At 43.8% G+C, this 16,522-nt stretch overlaps 1 protein-coding gene across 1 annotated transcript in view; it reads right to left on the minus strand.

Moving 5' to 3' along the window:
- Positions 1 to 329: 329 nt before the first annotated feature.
- Positions 330 to 16,522, minus strand: part of tango6 (transport and golgi organization 6 homolog) — a 40,264-nt gene continuing 24,071 nt past the window's right edge. The window contains exons 12-18 of the mRNA XM_083915966.1: positions 13,905 to 14,048; positions 12,110 to 12,637; positions 11,039 to 11,096; positions 10,725 to 10,883; positions 6,904 to 7,055; positions 5,269 to 5,382; positions 330 to 2,247 (exon numbers count right to left, since the gene is read on the minus strand). Of these exons, the coding sequence (XP_083772092.1) occupies positions 2,071 to 2,247; positions 5,269 to 5,382; positions 6,904 to 7,055; positions 10,725 to 10,883; positions 11,039 to 11,096; positions 12,110 to 12,637; positions 13,905 to 14,048 (1,332 nt within the window). The 3' untranslated portion in view covers positions 330 to 2,070. The remainder of the gene's footprint in view (positions 2,248 to 5,268; positions 5,383 to 6,903; positions 7,056 to 10,724; positions 10,884 to 11,038; positions 11,097 to 12,109; positions 12,638 to 13,904; positions 14,049 to 16,522) is intronic.

Below are 16,522 nucleotides of genomic sequence, written 5' to 3' on the forward strand. Positions count from 1 at the left end.
AATGCAGGGCTACTTGTCATTCCTAGAGTCTCCAAAAGTAGAATGGGAGGCAGAGTCTTCAGCTACCAAGCTCCTCTCCTGTGGAACCAACTCCCAAGTGTTCTTTGGAATACAGACACTCTCCCCTTATTTAAGAGTAAACTTAAAACTTTCCTTTTTTGATAAAGCTTACAGCTAGGGCTTATGAGCCCTTAGCAATGTTATTTTTAAGCTGATTTAGTTCTGCTTAATTATGCTGCTATAGGCCTAGTCTGCCAGGGGATAATATTTTTCCAGATACTCTGAGCTTCTCTCCTTTCTGTCTGTATCATTCATGTCTCATCAATGCATGTTACTAATTCAACTTCTTCCCCGGAGTTGTTTGTGCTTTGTCGTCTCGCAGGTCTCTGCTGATCGTGGTGGTGCCTGCTGCCGTGGTCCTGCATGACGCTTCCTGCTACTATTATAATCTATAACCTTAGCTGTGCTTGTTTCTACTATTCTGCTGTATTAACTGCCATAACATATAAGTCATATTCACATTACTATAGATATTATTATAGTTACTGGAAGTGTATCTGTCTCTGTCTTTGTGTCTGTCTTTGTCTTTCTCTGTCCATCTGTCCGTCTTTTCTCTCTCCCTTTCTTCCTCCCCAACCGGTCAAGACAGATGGCCGTCCTCCACAGAGCTGGGTCTGTTTGACGTTCCTGCCTGTTATAGGGAAAGTTGCCACCGTACTCTACGGGGGAATTGTTGGGTCTTTGTTTATCATAGAGTCTGGTCTTTACCTAGATGTAAAGTGTCCTGAGATAACTTTTGTTATGATTTGGCACTATAAATAAAATTGAATTGAACTAGTATTTTGGTATGGTTTTTTTTACGTGAGGAGGAAGTCGGGAAACCAGTTAAAGCGACTAAAAACGCTTTAGTACACATGCCAGGCTTGGATGTGGCGCTGTAACTGCCACAGAAATACACCAACAACAGAGAAGAAGAGACAGGGCGATGCTGTGGAGAATACAAACACCGGATAATTTCTCTCCAAATCTGGAGACTACCCAAATCCTCCTCGATCCTAGAGAAAAATGTGTCCACTGTTTCTGGTGTTAGTGGAGACTTTTGTGCTGTTTTGGACTGGAGAGGGTGCGGCTGGGAGCCCCTTCCCCGTCCCAAAGCACTCCCAGGCAGGCACTTTCTCACTGCATTTAGAGACTTTTCACACCTTCTTAGAACTTGATTTAGAAAAAGAGACTAGAGAGCAGTTTAGCTCCTTATTCAGAGCATCAGGGAAAAGGGAGACATCTGTGCTCGGCCTAATTCATTCCCATGCATGTGGCTCAGAGTCCAGTTCAGTAAACAGTCTCTGGGTCCGTCTCTCTCCTCACGCAGCAGCACTGTTGTTATGTGTCACCGCAGGGGGTTAGAGGTCGGAGGTGGGCCAATGACGCCATCCTTTAACAAAGTATGAGGTTTCACCGTCCAGACGAAAATGCCATAGGGGGCGTTTTCAAATCTTCACACTCGTTCTTTCACACCTTTTTTCAGGCTCTGATAACGCCGGCTGCGTGTGGATGGAAGACTAAACCGGACTAAAGTTGTTAGGTTACAGGTAAACGAGTCTCTGTGTGGACGGGCCCTCACTCACTGCTGTCTTAAAGCAACAAGTGAAACCTCAGAACCAGACTTCTCTTGGAGTGAGACTTGGTTAAACACAATAACAGACTGGATCAAGTGAAAGGTAAAGAAAAACATTGGATATCTGTGTAATGTGGTCAGACATTCATTGATAATACCACTCTGAGCCTGTCAGTGGCAGAAACAAACACTGCACGCTCAAAGGATTACAGCTTCAGAACCATGTGTTGTTAAAACTGGATTAAGAATTGGATGGACTGTTGTTAGGACAGGAGAACAGGCTGTTATAAAAACAGACTGTTGGCCTGCAGCTCTGAAACATCTTGAGCAGAAAGTCCTCATTACATGGAGGCAGAACTAGTGCTGCATGTGAGCAGAGTATATAAAAATAAAGTCCTCTGTAAGTCCAAACTATGAAGGGGTTGGGAAGACCCCACTGAAATCAAATGACAGCTCTATGGCAGGACAACTATCTTCTTCTCCAGCTTCTGCTCTGGGAAGATGAATCTCCTCATTACGTCATCAAGCTCCTCCAGAGCCAGCTGGGCATGAAGCACTGCAACGTTGTCCGGGTCTGAGCGAACCACCCACTTTAGAGCTCGGTACAGGTCCAACAAAACATCAGTGAGAACCTGGTGAAGTCAAAGGAGAGAGGGAACTTACACTGTTGAAACACATTACACTGTTCTGTCGACTTGGATGGATTCTTAAAATAAACATTTTGTTGTTACCGTCTGTTTTTGTATGCAAGCAGAATTTCCCTTTAAAATTTAAGAAGTACACATGAGCAAAGATAAATGAAACCTGGACGTAAAGACAGCCTAACAGAGCACAAAGAGAAAATCAATACATCAAATACTTTACTGTCTTTCAAAAAAATCTACTTTTTAAAAAATCTATTCAGGGTAAAATACACGATGAGTGGTTGTTAATTAAGAGTTCAGGATAAGGACCAAACTATTAGTTGATTCATCAATTAATCCATCAACAACAAAAAAATAAATCGGATACTATTCTGTTAATCAACCAACCATTTATTTTAATCACTCAAGAAAATTATTTATTGCCTAGTTCCAGCTCCTCAGGTCTAATCATGTCCCTTATATCTGGGTCCTTTACTGCAGCTGGAACAAGCAGCTCAAAGCCCAAACTCTGGGAACGTCCATGGGCCCTTTAGTCAGTAATCTCTAACTTATTCATCCTTTTTTCATTGAATTCAGACTCTATTTGAGGCTATTTGTGGTCTGCCTTCAATATATTTACATTCACTAATTATCCCTCTGTGGTGGAGTCAACCATGCCCAAAGTGGATTCAGACTGCTCACAAAAGCCAGAAGGAGTCACTGAAAAACAATGTAGCATGGAACTCAGGGCAATGTTATCTTATTGATATCAGCCTCACTGGTTACTGTTGGCTCTCCTACACTTGGGTTCAGGTCATACAAAGCCAACAACTCCTTTTACAGTGTGTCCTGCTGTAGTGTGGAAAACTACTGGTATTGTATGAAGCGTCATACTAGATTTTGTTTATAATTATTATTATTGATATGCAAGTTTGTTTGTTTCTGCTGTAAACAGATACACCAGTTGCTGTTCTGTTTATGTTGTTACCACGGTAACCACAGGTGTCACTAATCAAGCAGAAGTGAAATCTTAAGCATTACAGCTTCACCTTCAAGCCTTTTTATTCATCAATTTTTTCGACTTTCTGTGGATCAGTGGATTCCTGGCTAGGTGTTCTTCAGGCTCTGTTTGCTTCTCAGCCGCCCAAACACTCCCCCCACCCTCCACACCTGGTCTGCTCTTCTTCTCTTTAGTCTGCCCCTCTCATCTGTTCTCATGGTACTCTGTATCATTAGCCATGTCCAGCTTGTGCTGCCCTTCTCCAGCTGTTCCAGTAATGACAGGACCTGGCCTGGGACCAGCAGCTGGGCAGCTGACTGATGTCGTGGCAGCAGCTCAAGAGCCACATCACACTGAAGCCAGCAGCCAGCAGCTCACATACAGACGTGTTCCCACTGGGCTACCACAGGAGGAAGAATAACTTTATTCTTTTTTCATCACTCTGGAAGTTTTATGAGACAGGGTCTAAAGATGACAACGTTCACTTGCTTTTGTTCCTAGATTCACTAAAAACTCTTGATGACTGACATAACACTACAGTGATTTGACCTGTAGCCAGGACGTAAGGCTAATGGTAATTTGTCTTTGATCACCAGTAGACCCGGTGAAATGAGCCAAACCAATAAACAGTTCCATCTATCCAGGAGATGAAGTGACAACTCTCCAGCTACCACACTCCTTACCTGATCCTCCAGTTTCCAAGCCAAGTACTGCACACTGAGCTACAGCTGCACTTAACCGTACCCTCAAATCTGCACAGGAGTCGGTGAATGAAAAAATCCAGCCAGTGACCCTGCCTCACTGCTTCCATTTTAGGAGGCCAAAGAACTGTGATGCAAAGAGGCCAAACCCTGTGGTGGACTATCTAAGAACAACACAAACTGCACAGTGTGAGGAAGGTTCATCAGTGAGTAAGAGAGAAGTGGTGTGAGTGTAAATCACAGTGTTTGGAGTGAGTCTCCTTCCTGTGCTCGGTGAGAAGCTAACATTTACTCTATAACCTGTGATGACCACAGGGAAACTGGGACTAGATTACAGGAGCTGTCAGGCTCTGTAACAACAGCCTCTGACTCAAAAACACACCCTGAACCTCCTAATTCTGCCTGCTTCAAGCCTGAGGAGGAACAGGACAAAATGGAGTCCTGTGGAAATTGCAATGAAATCCAAACAACTTCTCAAGTTGAGCAACAACAAACAGAAACAAACAAACCTGACATGTAACCCAAACGTCATCACACACACATTAAAGGGACCATGATCCTGGGACAGTCATACTCCATGCATAACTAAATGAAATAATGTGTAGATCTACACTTGAGAACCAGGGTGGATTATGAAAGTCCCACTCACTACAGTCCCGTTTGTTGTTTGTGGCAGAAAACTCATGAGGAAAGCTAACAGCATAGATCCACACACACGCTATGTACACAGTTAGTCCAGTGGGTGATCAGCAGAGGCCTTAGTAGATCAGCTTTTAGTAAAACATGTTAAAGGCTAAAAATAAAGTAGCTTTTCTGTCCTCAAGTTTGACCAAATACAGGACATTTATTCCACTTTGTTCAGAAGGCCAATAACAAAGAAATGCACTGGTTTCCACATTGAAGAGCATCTTGTTAATGTGCAGTTTCCTTTCTATTTATAACAACTCATATTCATATGAAAGATTGTGATGAAAGGGTCCATTGTCATTTGGTCACAACTGAGCGGTTCTCTGCAGTTTTATATGAATCAAGGCTAACTTCTCAGCATGTAGCCGTCCATCCCTGGAATTTCTGAGACCCAATGAAAGCATCATGTGTCCTGATGGGACATTAACAGGCATGAAACTGTCCTGTTGGTTGGCAAAGGGAGAATAAATGAAGGTTAAAGGGCAAATGAAGGTCAGGTCCAGATCATTAATTCTTTATGAAAACATTAAAAAGGCACACAGTGACTCACAGGGTAGATTTAATGTATGTGTGCTTGTGGGAATAAATGTAAAGTGCACAACAGTGTATGGGTTTCATGCATATTCAGTTGTGTGTGTGTACCTGGGTGGCTTTGTCGCTGAGTCCTCGGAGCAGCAGGGTGATAACATGGACAGCAGCTCTCCTCACCTCTGCCTCCTTTTCTGTCTTTATCAGAGCAGTCAGACAGGAGCTGAGCTACACACACAATAAACATTAGGACATAGTCAAAAAGCAGAAATACAGTTAGTGATTATGTCTAGGTAAGAAATAGCTGTGCTTTATTTTACATTACACGTCACAAAGATGCCGAATCAGCTGCATGCCTGCCCTGCTGATGTCAGCACCACAACTGAACTCGATCGATCAGACATCGAAACAGTCTCTCTCTCTAAAAGTGGGCAGGTACATGAATAAGCATCCCTGTTCCTCCAACTGACAGTGCTGCTTATTCATGGCAACAGGCTACAGTGAACACACACAGCAGCAACTGTGAGCCTCTGACCACTGCAGCACCCTGGAACACACATGGAAATGTGGCCTGAATTTTTGTCAGCTCCTGATCAAAGCACGCGCACGCACACGCACACACACACACACACACACACACACACACACACACACACACACACACACACACACACACACACACACACACACACACACACACACACACACACACACACACACACACACACACACACACACACACACACACACACACACACACACACACACACACACACACACACACACACACACACACACACACACACACACACACACACACACACACACACACACACACACACACACACACACACACACACACACACACACCTGAAAGTGAAGCCAAAACATGTGGCTCATCCCCTGATGGCTGGCTGCAGTGTAGGTCAGAAGACCCACCTCCTCCATGTTAGCAGATTGGACATGAGCCAAACTAAAAACTATTGAAGTACACAGTTCAAATAAATGTTTCCCACAGATGGTGTCTGTCGATGTAGACAATTCTGATCATGCTGATGTTCGTTCATGTGTTCATTGTTCTGATCAGTTTGGAGCCCATGCAAAACCAAAACAGCTGGGGTTCCCTGCACATATGCTGGCTATTCTCACTTTAATCTTGCACATGCTATGATATGAAATAATTGTACAAAAGGCACTTCCACTCACGCTGTGGTCACAGCTAGTGTGACCTCTAGAGCTCTGGCATCTTTCAAAAGGTTTCCAGGTTTCTGTAGATTTGTTTCATTGTGTAATACTTTTTTGTTTTTAGCCATGTCTAGTTGTACATCATGACTTGCATTCTGTTTTTTTATTCCTGTATTTTTTGTTATAGTCGATCAGAAAGAGCTCATGCATGATGATGAGGCGTCCCGATCCAAGGCAATAATGGATAGGGTGGAGTTGGAGTACATCCTCAACTCTTATGATTAGGCACTATAAATTCAATTGAATTGAACTCTGTTATTCCCTTATTGGAGTCAACCACAGAGTGTTATGTTTATACCATGGCCACCTCTCAAAGACATTCAAATGGGCAAATCTTTCATCCGTCCAGTATTTGGAATCTCTTTTTCAATGAAGTGTAAAGCACCTGAATTGTTGCTATGCCACAATCGGCATCAACAGTCTTTTTTTTTTACCATACTACTGCTAAAACCCAGTTCTTCCAGGAGGATCATAGAGGTTTTGTGTGAGTATGCTCCCTCTCACCTCTTGAGCCAATGTTCCAAGGCCATAGTTCAGTCTCTGACAGAGCTCCCCCAGGTTAGACAGACTGCTGGCCCGGACGCTCTGGTCTGGGTCCCTGGTTCCTTGCAGGAAGACACTGACTAGAGGACGGCCGAGGTGGGGCACCAGCTCCCCTGGAGAAGGATCAGAGATTTATCTACTGTAATAAAGTCCATATTTTTTATAAGGTTAAATAAAGATGTCAGCTCTGAACAGAAACATCAGAAAAATAAACTCAGAGTGTTCCATACATAGGCCAATGTGTGGCCACAGACTGATTCCAGGTTTTTTTCAACGCAATTTTTAAATATAGATATTGTTCCGTCAAGTCATCTCTGCATAGCAGTCTTTCTCCCTGTCACTCACACACACACACACACGCACGCACGCACGCACGCACGCACGCACGCACGCACGCACGCACGCACGCACGCACGCACGCACGCACGCACGCACGTGAACTCAGTATCGTGAATGGAATCCAATGGTGAGTTGAGTCAGAATCTTTCCATCCCTACTGATCAGTCTCCTTAAACTGTGTTTAATAACAGGCTTCAAGTCCAGCTGCAGTATTGTTCTCGTTGTTACTGTTATTGTTGTCAGGCACCTGGCCTGGTTAAAGAAACACGATAATAAAGCAAAAGAAAAGCTCTGTCATTTCCGTCATGGTGTCAAAAAGATATTTCGGTCAAATAAAAAGGTATTTCTGCAGAACAAAGGGACTGGGTGGCTCTAATGTGTCCCACATAAATATATACAAGTATAGCCTAATGGATGTCTTAATCACATAAATGTCAGCCCCATCATGCTATAAACTTCAAATGGGATCCTGATTATTCAGTTCCAAGAAATATTAAAGTTTAAAAGACATATCTTTGCCATACCCACGGACATATAGTTATGTATGTTTGCATATTATGATCCAGATAAAAGCAGTTCACATATCTGTTGTCAGAGTCTGTACAGGGGAGAGGTCAGAGCCCCTGCCCCTAGAAATGTCCCCGTACGGCCCTGCACCACACATTACTACCTGCTCTTTGGGAAACACTGAAACTTCTATCACGTTACATCAGATACAGAAATGAGAGACCTTCTTTAAAACGTGCGGTTATTATCTAATGCAACAGTAAGTATTGTCAGGCCTGGAGCTATATTAAAATGTTAGGATAGAAATATTAATATGACTCACGTAGGCAATTTACACCTTTGATCAGTCGCTGATGCAAACAACATGGACAATGTGACATTCAAAGGCAAGTCAAGCTAACTTCAATCTAACTTCAGCATCATATGAAGAAAAAAGAACTTCAGTCTGGTGTTTGGCCATAAGTGCTGCTTGTGAGGCAAGTTTTTAGCCATGCTCGCTCCACCACTTTGATCCCACCTCAAACCTCTAGATTAAACTGTATATTTGTCCTGATTGTAATGCTTGTAATCGTACAGTGATCAATATAACACATCTTGTTGTGTTATCCATTTAATTAATAGATAATTGCATGAGCAATTATGCATGTAGCTTGTATGCCTATATATTTAGATTTTATTTAATAAAATTGTATTCATTTCTTCAGACGATGTTAGCTTCTTTATTTCAGGCCAGCCTTCCAGCCTCCACTATCATACACTGAAGTGAAATCCACGCATTCAACAGTTTGTGGGAAAACAAGTTAATAATAAATATGTAAATAAATATGTATCCTACGGGTAGGTAGACTCATTTACATGAAGAGAAATAAGCCTTAAGCTACAGCTCCAAATGTAAAAAAAAGTCTCAGATCAGCTCAGCCAAAATAAAAAGCAAAAGAAGAAGAATTTCTGAGAGCAGTGCAGATACCAGAGAAGGGGCTTTAAAAGTGAGCCAGCCATTTAAATCCACATCTTGACATAAGACTAATATTGTTGTTCACAGAGAGTAGTCATACTCAATTCAACAAGTTGTGTGTGGGTGACACTGTTACACAGACACATAAAGAACAGAGCCCACTGCTGGCTACAGCTGGCAGGACAGCCAGAGGTCAGGGCCCTGCACACGCACTCACGCATGCACGTACGTACGTACGTACGCACGCACGCACTCTCGCACTCTCGCACGCGCATTATTTACAAGTGACAGCCTGGCAGAAGGCAAATCTTGGCCACACGAAGGATTCAAGACAAACACAGGGCCCTCTGGATGTCTGTGCAGCATTGAAGGTCTATCCAATCTCTCAGCAAGGATATAAACCCCCCGATTGTCCCAGGGAAGTGGTACGATGGCAATCTGGCAGATAAAACCAGAGCTAGGGAAAAAAAAACAAACAGGGTTTTCAATAACGGAAAAGGTTCTGATACAGAGGGTCCCCTCTGAACAGAGATCTGCATAGAAAACAAGCCTGCACTGTGGTTGTATGCTGATAGCGGTCCACCATGGAAAAATAATAACAATAATATAAAACATTATGGACACAGAAATCACTGTTCTTTTAGCCAGATAAGGGAACACATTTGAAAACATGTGGCAACCATCCACAGAGTTCAAAAGTAAGGCTCTGCTACTCTCATTTTGCAAACAAGAACAAAGCTGACTCCCCCAGCTCTTATGTTAAACAGCAAGTGGCAAGTTATTATATAAATTTCAGCTGCATATTAAGAGTGCAAACAATTGAGCTTTAGATGTGGTGAAATAAATTTGTCTCTCCAACATTATATACTGTATCTATTGCATTCTGAGGGGTGAGCATGGGGCCAATCACTCAAAGCTGCATTTACTGATTTTCATTGGCTACTAGGGGCAGCACAACTAGTTGAAAACCCAACATTGACATACAAGGCGTGTTTCCATTTCGGTCAAATGTGTCCATTGGGAAAGTTTCAGGACACACCCTCTCAAAAGTCCTCTTACTCAGCGTGTCTCCATTAATAAAAAAAAGACCCCAGAGGGATTGACATGTGCCTGCACTCACTGTGCGTCTTCAGGCAACACACACCCCCTGACCCCTGAGATCTGCGTAATGTTTCGGTGCTGCAGGGAAAATGTGTCGGACTTTTCCAAACCTTTTACAATCTATTATTAACTTGTATTTCACCAAACTGCCACAAACCACAACGTTTACCTGTTTTGCTGAAATAAATCATCAATGGGCTCCTTCCTTTGGATTGACTTTGTAATCGACTTGAATGGACTTTACTATGAGAGGAGCTGGTACAGGGGCCAGTAGGTAAGTCTTTAAAACACTCTTCTAATAAAATCCGTGTTCATATACTATGTTGTTGGTGTTTCGATTAATGTGGACTCTTCTCATGCTACTGCAGAGGTTCGTTGTTATTTGGAGCAGTGTTAGTGGTTAAAAAAGACAACTGCAGCTGTGGAGAAGAGTTCACTGACAGACACGACCCTGGCGTGACGTATGATGATGATTTGATGCTTCGGATATGTGAGCTGTTCTGGCCACAATAGACCCAGCATGGACAGAGAGCAAAACAGGTTAAATAGCTGGAAGTGTCACGTTCTGGAAAGACGGAGAGACAGACAGACGGCAAGACAGACAGACAGACAGATAAACTAGATTAGTTGTTTGGTCTATAAAATGTGATAAAATAGTGAAAATGTGGATCAGTGTTTCCCAAAGCTCAGGATAACATCCTCAAATTGTGTTGTTTTGTCCCCAACTCAAATATATTCAGTTTACTGTCATAGAGGAAAGACACCAGAAAATATTCACATTTAAGGAGCTTTTTTTCCTTAAAAGCTCTTGTGTCAAGTCAAGTGAATATCTTCGTGTCTGGACATACAAGCATGAATGTGTACATCAGATGATGCTCACCCATAGCCCTGCTCGCCCGCATCAGGACTTCTCCCACTTTGAGGCGGGTTTCCAGGGAGCATTCCTTGTCGGATGTAGGGAGAGAGGGACCATGTTGGAAGTCTTTTAGGAGCCTTTCCAGAATCTTCTCAGGGAATGAATCAGCCAGTGTGGCCAGACCTAAAGACAGCTCATACTCAGTCCACCTGCTTTCAAGTTAGACAGCTGCTTCAGCTCAGCAGTGGATAGTATCAGTGGCTTAAACAGACTCTGCCTGTAGATTAATAATCATAAAAATCAATAACATCACATTTGGAGCTGCATCTTCATATTACCTTGAATGGCTGACAGGTAGATGAATGAGTCTTCATGCTCCAGGTTTTCTAAAAAGAGCTGGAAAAATACAGCATGATTAATCCTCACCACACAGACTGATGTGTAGTTATACATGTCTCTGTTTCAACTACCTGGGAATGTTTGTGCCATTTCTGTGTAAAAAAACATCAACACAGTTTGGATCTTGTCAGGAGAACAAAGAGAATCAATACTGGCACAGCACTTGGCACAGTAAATACAATACAACTAAATATCAAAGGGAATCATCAAAACATTACCCCCAGGGTCCTTGAAGACACAGGAAGTTTGATTGGCTGAGCAGAAAACGGGGGAGTGGAAAAACAAGGGGCTTAGACTAGCTGGAGAGAATGATCCGGAGTTTGGTGTTAAGTAAGGATGGAGGATAGAACGTAGGAAAGGTAACCTGTACATACTGGAGAACTCCACCCAACCATGACCCGGGGGGGGGGGGGGGGGGGGGGGGGTGCTGGTCAATCCTCCTCAAGAGGAGAGGAGATCAATACAAGGGATTCTGCTGTAACAGTAGGGGGTTGAGGGGGGAGCAGCTTCTGATTACAGAGAATACTAAATGAGTTGTTGCCCATACCACCTTAACAAGTCCCTAGAGTGTACCATTTTCCCCTCTGGCTCTCCAGGGCAAGAGGTTCAATCACCTCATTTATTATACAGGTTTTCTCATAATGTCCCAGGAGACAGATAATACTACTACCTACACACTCCTGGTGCACACATACAGTACATGCAACAATAGCACAACATCTAAGGGGGTAAAGGCAACGCAACTTCTGTTTCAGCTCAGCAACATCCAGACATCCATCCAACAACAGTCAGGCATAAAAAAAGAACACAACAAAGGATGGCTTCTAACCTCAGACCTCACCAAATGTACCTGACATCACTACATTAACACAACAGGAGCACTTGTCATAATCTGTCAGACATGTTGATGTGAAGTCAATACGTGTTCATCGACCGATCGTAAACCAACCATGTGTAGATACTGAGCTTGTTAAGACAAAGAAAGAAATAGTAAAAAAAAAAGTACCCACCAAGAGGACTTTCTCCTGGGCCTGGACAGCTTCTGGGTCTTGCTGTCGCACCATCTGGGTCAGGACCCTCAGGGCGAACGCTCTGGTTGGCACGTCTCGGTCACATGCCTCCTGCAGATATTCAGAAAAGGGCTTGGCAGGACGGCAAAAGCTACTGGTGCCAGAGGTCCCCCCTCCACCTTTTGAAATGATTCCTGCTGCAGACCTTCCAGAGGATGCTGGGTGTCTGATGTGGCTGTTGCTAGGCAAAGTACTGCCCGGAGGAGATAAAGGAAGACTAGACTGTGAGTCGTTTGCTTCAGTTTGCTTTTTCCTAGAAGGCCCGCTGTTGTTCATGGCTGTCATTTCCGGGTTTCTGGAGAGCTGAGCATCAGCAGGGAAGTTTTCAGGCGGGTAGGCACCGTGGGTAGCAATGATGGCTCTGAGGTTAAATGCCAGGTCTTGGATGACCACCTCAGAGTGCTTCTGGGACAGCATCTCCAGGGGTGGGAGCAGTTTCCACATACAAGAGTAGTCCTCTGCACTAAGCTGGAATAGAAATGGGGAGAGGTTGGTTGGGAGAGAGCAGAGCTTTCCACCACCTGTTATCATACATGTCCTGGGAGAAAGCCAGAAGAACATGTCTGACGCTAAAGATGCTTTCAGACAGCCAGTAGTTCCCACTGCCAACTGGGACACTGGTGTTATGCGTTTTAAATGGAGTGGCAGCAGAGCACAGTTTTGTGGATTGTAGTATATGTAGTGAATTTTGCAATGTTATCAATTGTGGCTCTCCATTTTGTTTCTATTTTTTCTGCAAACACGAGGGTGCACATGTCAAATCAAATCATTCATATTTATAAAGCACATTTAAAAACAACCAGAGTTGACCAAAGTGCTGTATAATTGGATATTAATATTACACAACATTACATGGAAAGGGTTGAGACAACAGGACAACTCAAAGGCCGAGAAAACATCTTAGCCTCGACTCCTAGACGGCCAGGAGCATCTGGTCTGAGGATTTATTCATTTATTTGTTTATTTCAGGCATATCAGTTAGATAAATCATCATCACACATTATCTTGGTTTAGGGAAAGCAGGAGAAGCAAAAAGCTTATCTAGTCCCGACCCCGTTACAAGGATCTTAACGATGTGGGGTCGGAGCGGGGGCAGAGGAGCTCAGTGATTTACCAGGTTGTTAAAAGCTTGAAAAAATATATATATAACCCTAAACTTGGTCCTATACTTGATTGATAGCAAATGCAGGACATGTATGACACTGTCTTTCTTCCTATTAGCGTCATTAGTCCCGCAGCAGCATTCTGCACCAGCTGCAAGCGAGACAAAGATGGCCGGCTAATTCCCAAATAAAGAGATTTGCCGTAATCCATCCGAGAACAAACTAAAGCATTGGTGACAATCTTCATGTCATTAAATAAGAGGAGTGGTTTGAGTGTGGTAATATTTCTTAGTTGGAAAACGTATCCTTTTAAAACTGTTCATTTGCTTATTATATTATAAAAGCTGCATCGAAGATGACACCAAGATTTCTGGCATGGACATGAATGTTAGGTGCCAGGGGCCCTTAGTGATTAGCTATACCAGGACCACATACTGTAAGTGTAAGTGTAGTCAGTACAGTCTGACTGTTGTCCAGTGAGGGTGAATTAATGTTAAATTCACCCTCACAAAAATATCCATTAGCTTTACAAGCTTCTCACGTTCCTTCTGCATCTATAACACAGGACATACATGATAAGATAAATGTAGTAAGAAAGCCACGTGTTGATGTGTGGAGTCAGTTGTGAGTACCTGGGGTCCAGACAGCAGAGTGGCCACTAGGCCCATCCCCATGCTCAGTGTGTGGCTCTCTACTGGATTACCAAGATTTGGACCATTGGCCTGATCCAGACCCACACAGGCCCTCTGAAGGAGGGACACCATAAAGTCCACCACCTGGAGAAAAGACAAACAGAATTATGGAGATAAATAATGCACAGAAAGAGATTCTGGACTGAAAAGTTCAACCTCAAGGTGGCGGCTGTAGATTGAGATTGATGACATAATACTAAAAACAAGGGCTACATTTAATACCAAGTAGTGAGACACTTGGTACTAAGCTTTTCTGGATGTTCCCAGGAAACCTGAAATCCTTTTAGGGTCTACTCACACTTACCATTGAAACCGTGCCCCATCACGATTCACAGCTGAAGTCTAGTTTGTTTGACCAGTGTGAGCGATACTGTACCGTGCTCAGGCACAATACCCTTCCTGACCACGGCCTGGTTGAGATAGGTGGGCTTCAGCAAGGCATGATTGCATATGTACGAGCATGAGCACATATATATGCATGAACACTGACTGCAGTCCTGACGACTGTTTTAATGCGACCGACAATTAAAAAGATGCCTCTGAAGGGTTTGTGGTGGTCTGATGTGGAGGTAGAGTGTTTTCTGCAGATTTGGTCAGATGAAAATATCCAGAAACAGACAGTCACCAAAATGGAACTCTGAGGGGTGATGACATATAAGAAAGAAGCAATCGTGCTGCGGTTCGGATCATTTCAATCGCGTGAGTGCAGGCCGGGCCTGGGCTGCGATGGAAGAGGGAGGGGGGACAATCAACCTAAAGTACGGCACAGATCATCTGGGCCACGGTTGAGTGCGCCCTAAAACACCAAAAGGTAAGACATCTTAAAATAAGACATTATCCTGTGAGGTGAAGCCAGTAAATATCAGTTCTACAATAGCAGCCTCCGCTCCTACCAGAAAGGAAGCAGTTAGGCTATTTTTGTGTGGCAGCATGACTCAACATAGCCTGCTTCCACTGCAACAACTCCCACAGGAAGACAGACTGATTTGAAATTGAAATATGCTGGCCAAGAGGACATACAATCCCAGGAGGATGAGCTAACACCTAACAGAAGGTGCCGCATGATACACGCTTCTGTTAAGAGCAGTTTCAACATACAAGTGCAATATGCTCTGAAACATCTGCGCTACAAAACAAATGCACAACATGAACGTAGGACAGACAAGTCCAGATGTTTAGTACATGGTAAAGGTGTACACAAGGAGAGTAAGAGTATATTACAGAACAGTACAGAGTATATTTTTAAGTTTAGTGCCACCTGCGTGGCTTTGACTAATTCCAGTAGATCAGATAACCAAAAATGTGTACACATTTTGTGCCATATATTAAACTTTTTAAGTAATTTGCAGTAAAGCTGAACCAAATTAATCTAATTTAAATAGATGGACTAAACATGGGACAGGTCTGCTCTGTGTCCCCAGAGTCAGGACTAAACATGGGACAGGGCTACTCTGTGTCCCCAGAGTCAGGACTAAACTTGGGACAGGTCTGCTCTGTGTCCCCAGAGTCAGGACTAAACATGGGACAGGTCTACTCTGTGTCCCCAGAGTCAGGACTAAACATGGGATAGGTCTGCTCTGTGTCCCCAGAGTCAGGACTAAACATGGGACAGGTCTGCTCTGTGTTCCCAGAGTCAGGACTAAACTTGGGACAGGTCTGCTCTGTGTCCCCAGAGTCAGGACTAAATACGGGACAGGTCTGATCTGTGTCCCCAGAGTCAGGACTAAACATGGGACATGTCTGCTCTGTGTCCCCAGAGTCAGGACTAAACATGGGACAGGTCTGCTCTGTGTCCCCAGAGTCAGGACTCAACATGGGACAGGTCTGCTCCGTGTCCCCAGAGTCAGAACTAAACATGGGACAGGTCTGCTCTGTGTCCCCAGAGTCAGGACTCAACATGGGACAGGTCTGCTCTGTGTTCCCAGAGTCAGGACTAAACTTGGGACAGGTCTGCTCTGTGTCCCCAGAGTCAGGACTAAACACGGGACAGGTCTGATCTGTGTCCCCAGAGTCAGGACTAAACATGGGACATGTCTGCTCTGTGTCCCCAGAGTCAGGACTAAACATGGGACAGGTCTGCTCTGTGTCCCCAGAGTCAGGACTCAACATGGGACAGGTCTGCTCCGTGTCCCCAGAGTCAGAACTAAACATGGGACAGGTCTGCTCTGTGTCCCCAGAGTCAGGACTCAACATGGGACAGGTCTGCTCCGTGTCCCCAGAGTCAGGACTAAACATGGGACAGGTCTGCTCTGTGTCCCCAGAGTCAGGACTAAACATGGGACAGGTCTGCTCTGTGTCCCCAAGGTCAGGACTAAACATGGAGAGGCAGTGTTTATTTTTTATGCTCCACAAATCTGGAACAAACTCCCAGAAAACTGCAGGAACTCTGTTCTTTTAAATTAAGCCTAAGGACTTTACTATTGGCCACTGCTTTTCAGTAAACAATTCAATTCAAAAAACTTTATTTGTCCCCGGGGGGGGCAATTCAGGGCACACAGAGCAGCAAATAACGACAGTGCAACTATACAAAGCATTTAAACCTAACAACAAGAATAAAG

The sequence above is a fragment of the Echiichthys vipera genome (assembly GCF_963691815.1).
Source record: "Echiichthys vipera genome assembly, chromosome: 7".
In the NCBI taxonomy this organism is placed as follows: Eukaryota; Metazoa; Chordata; class Actinopteri; order Perciformes; family Trachinidae; genus Echiichthys; species Echiichthys vipera.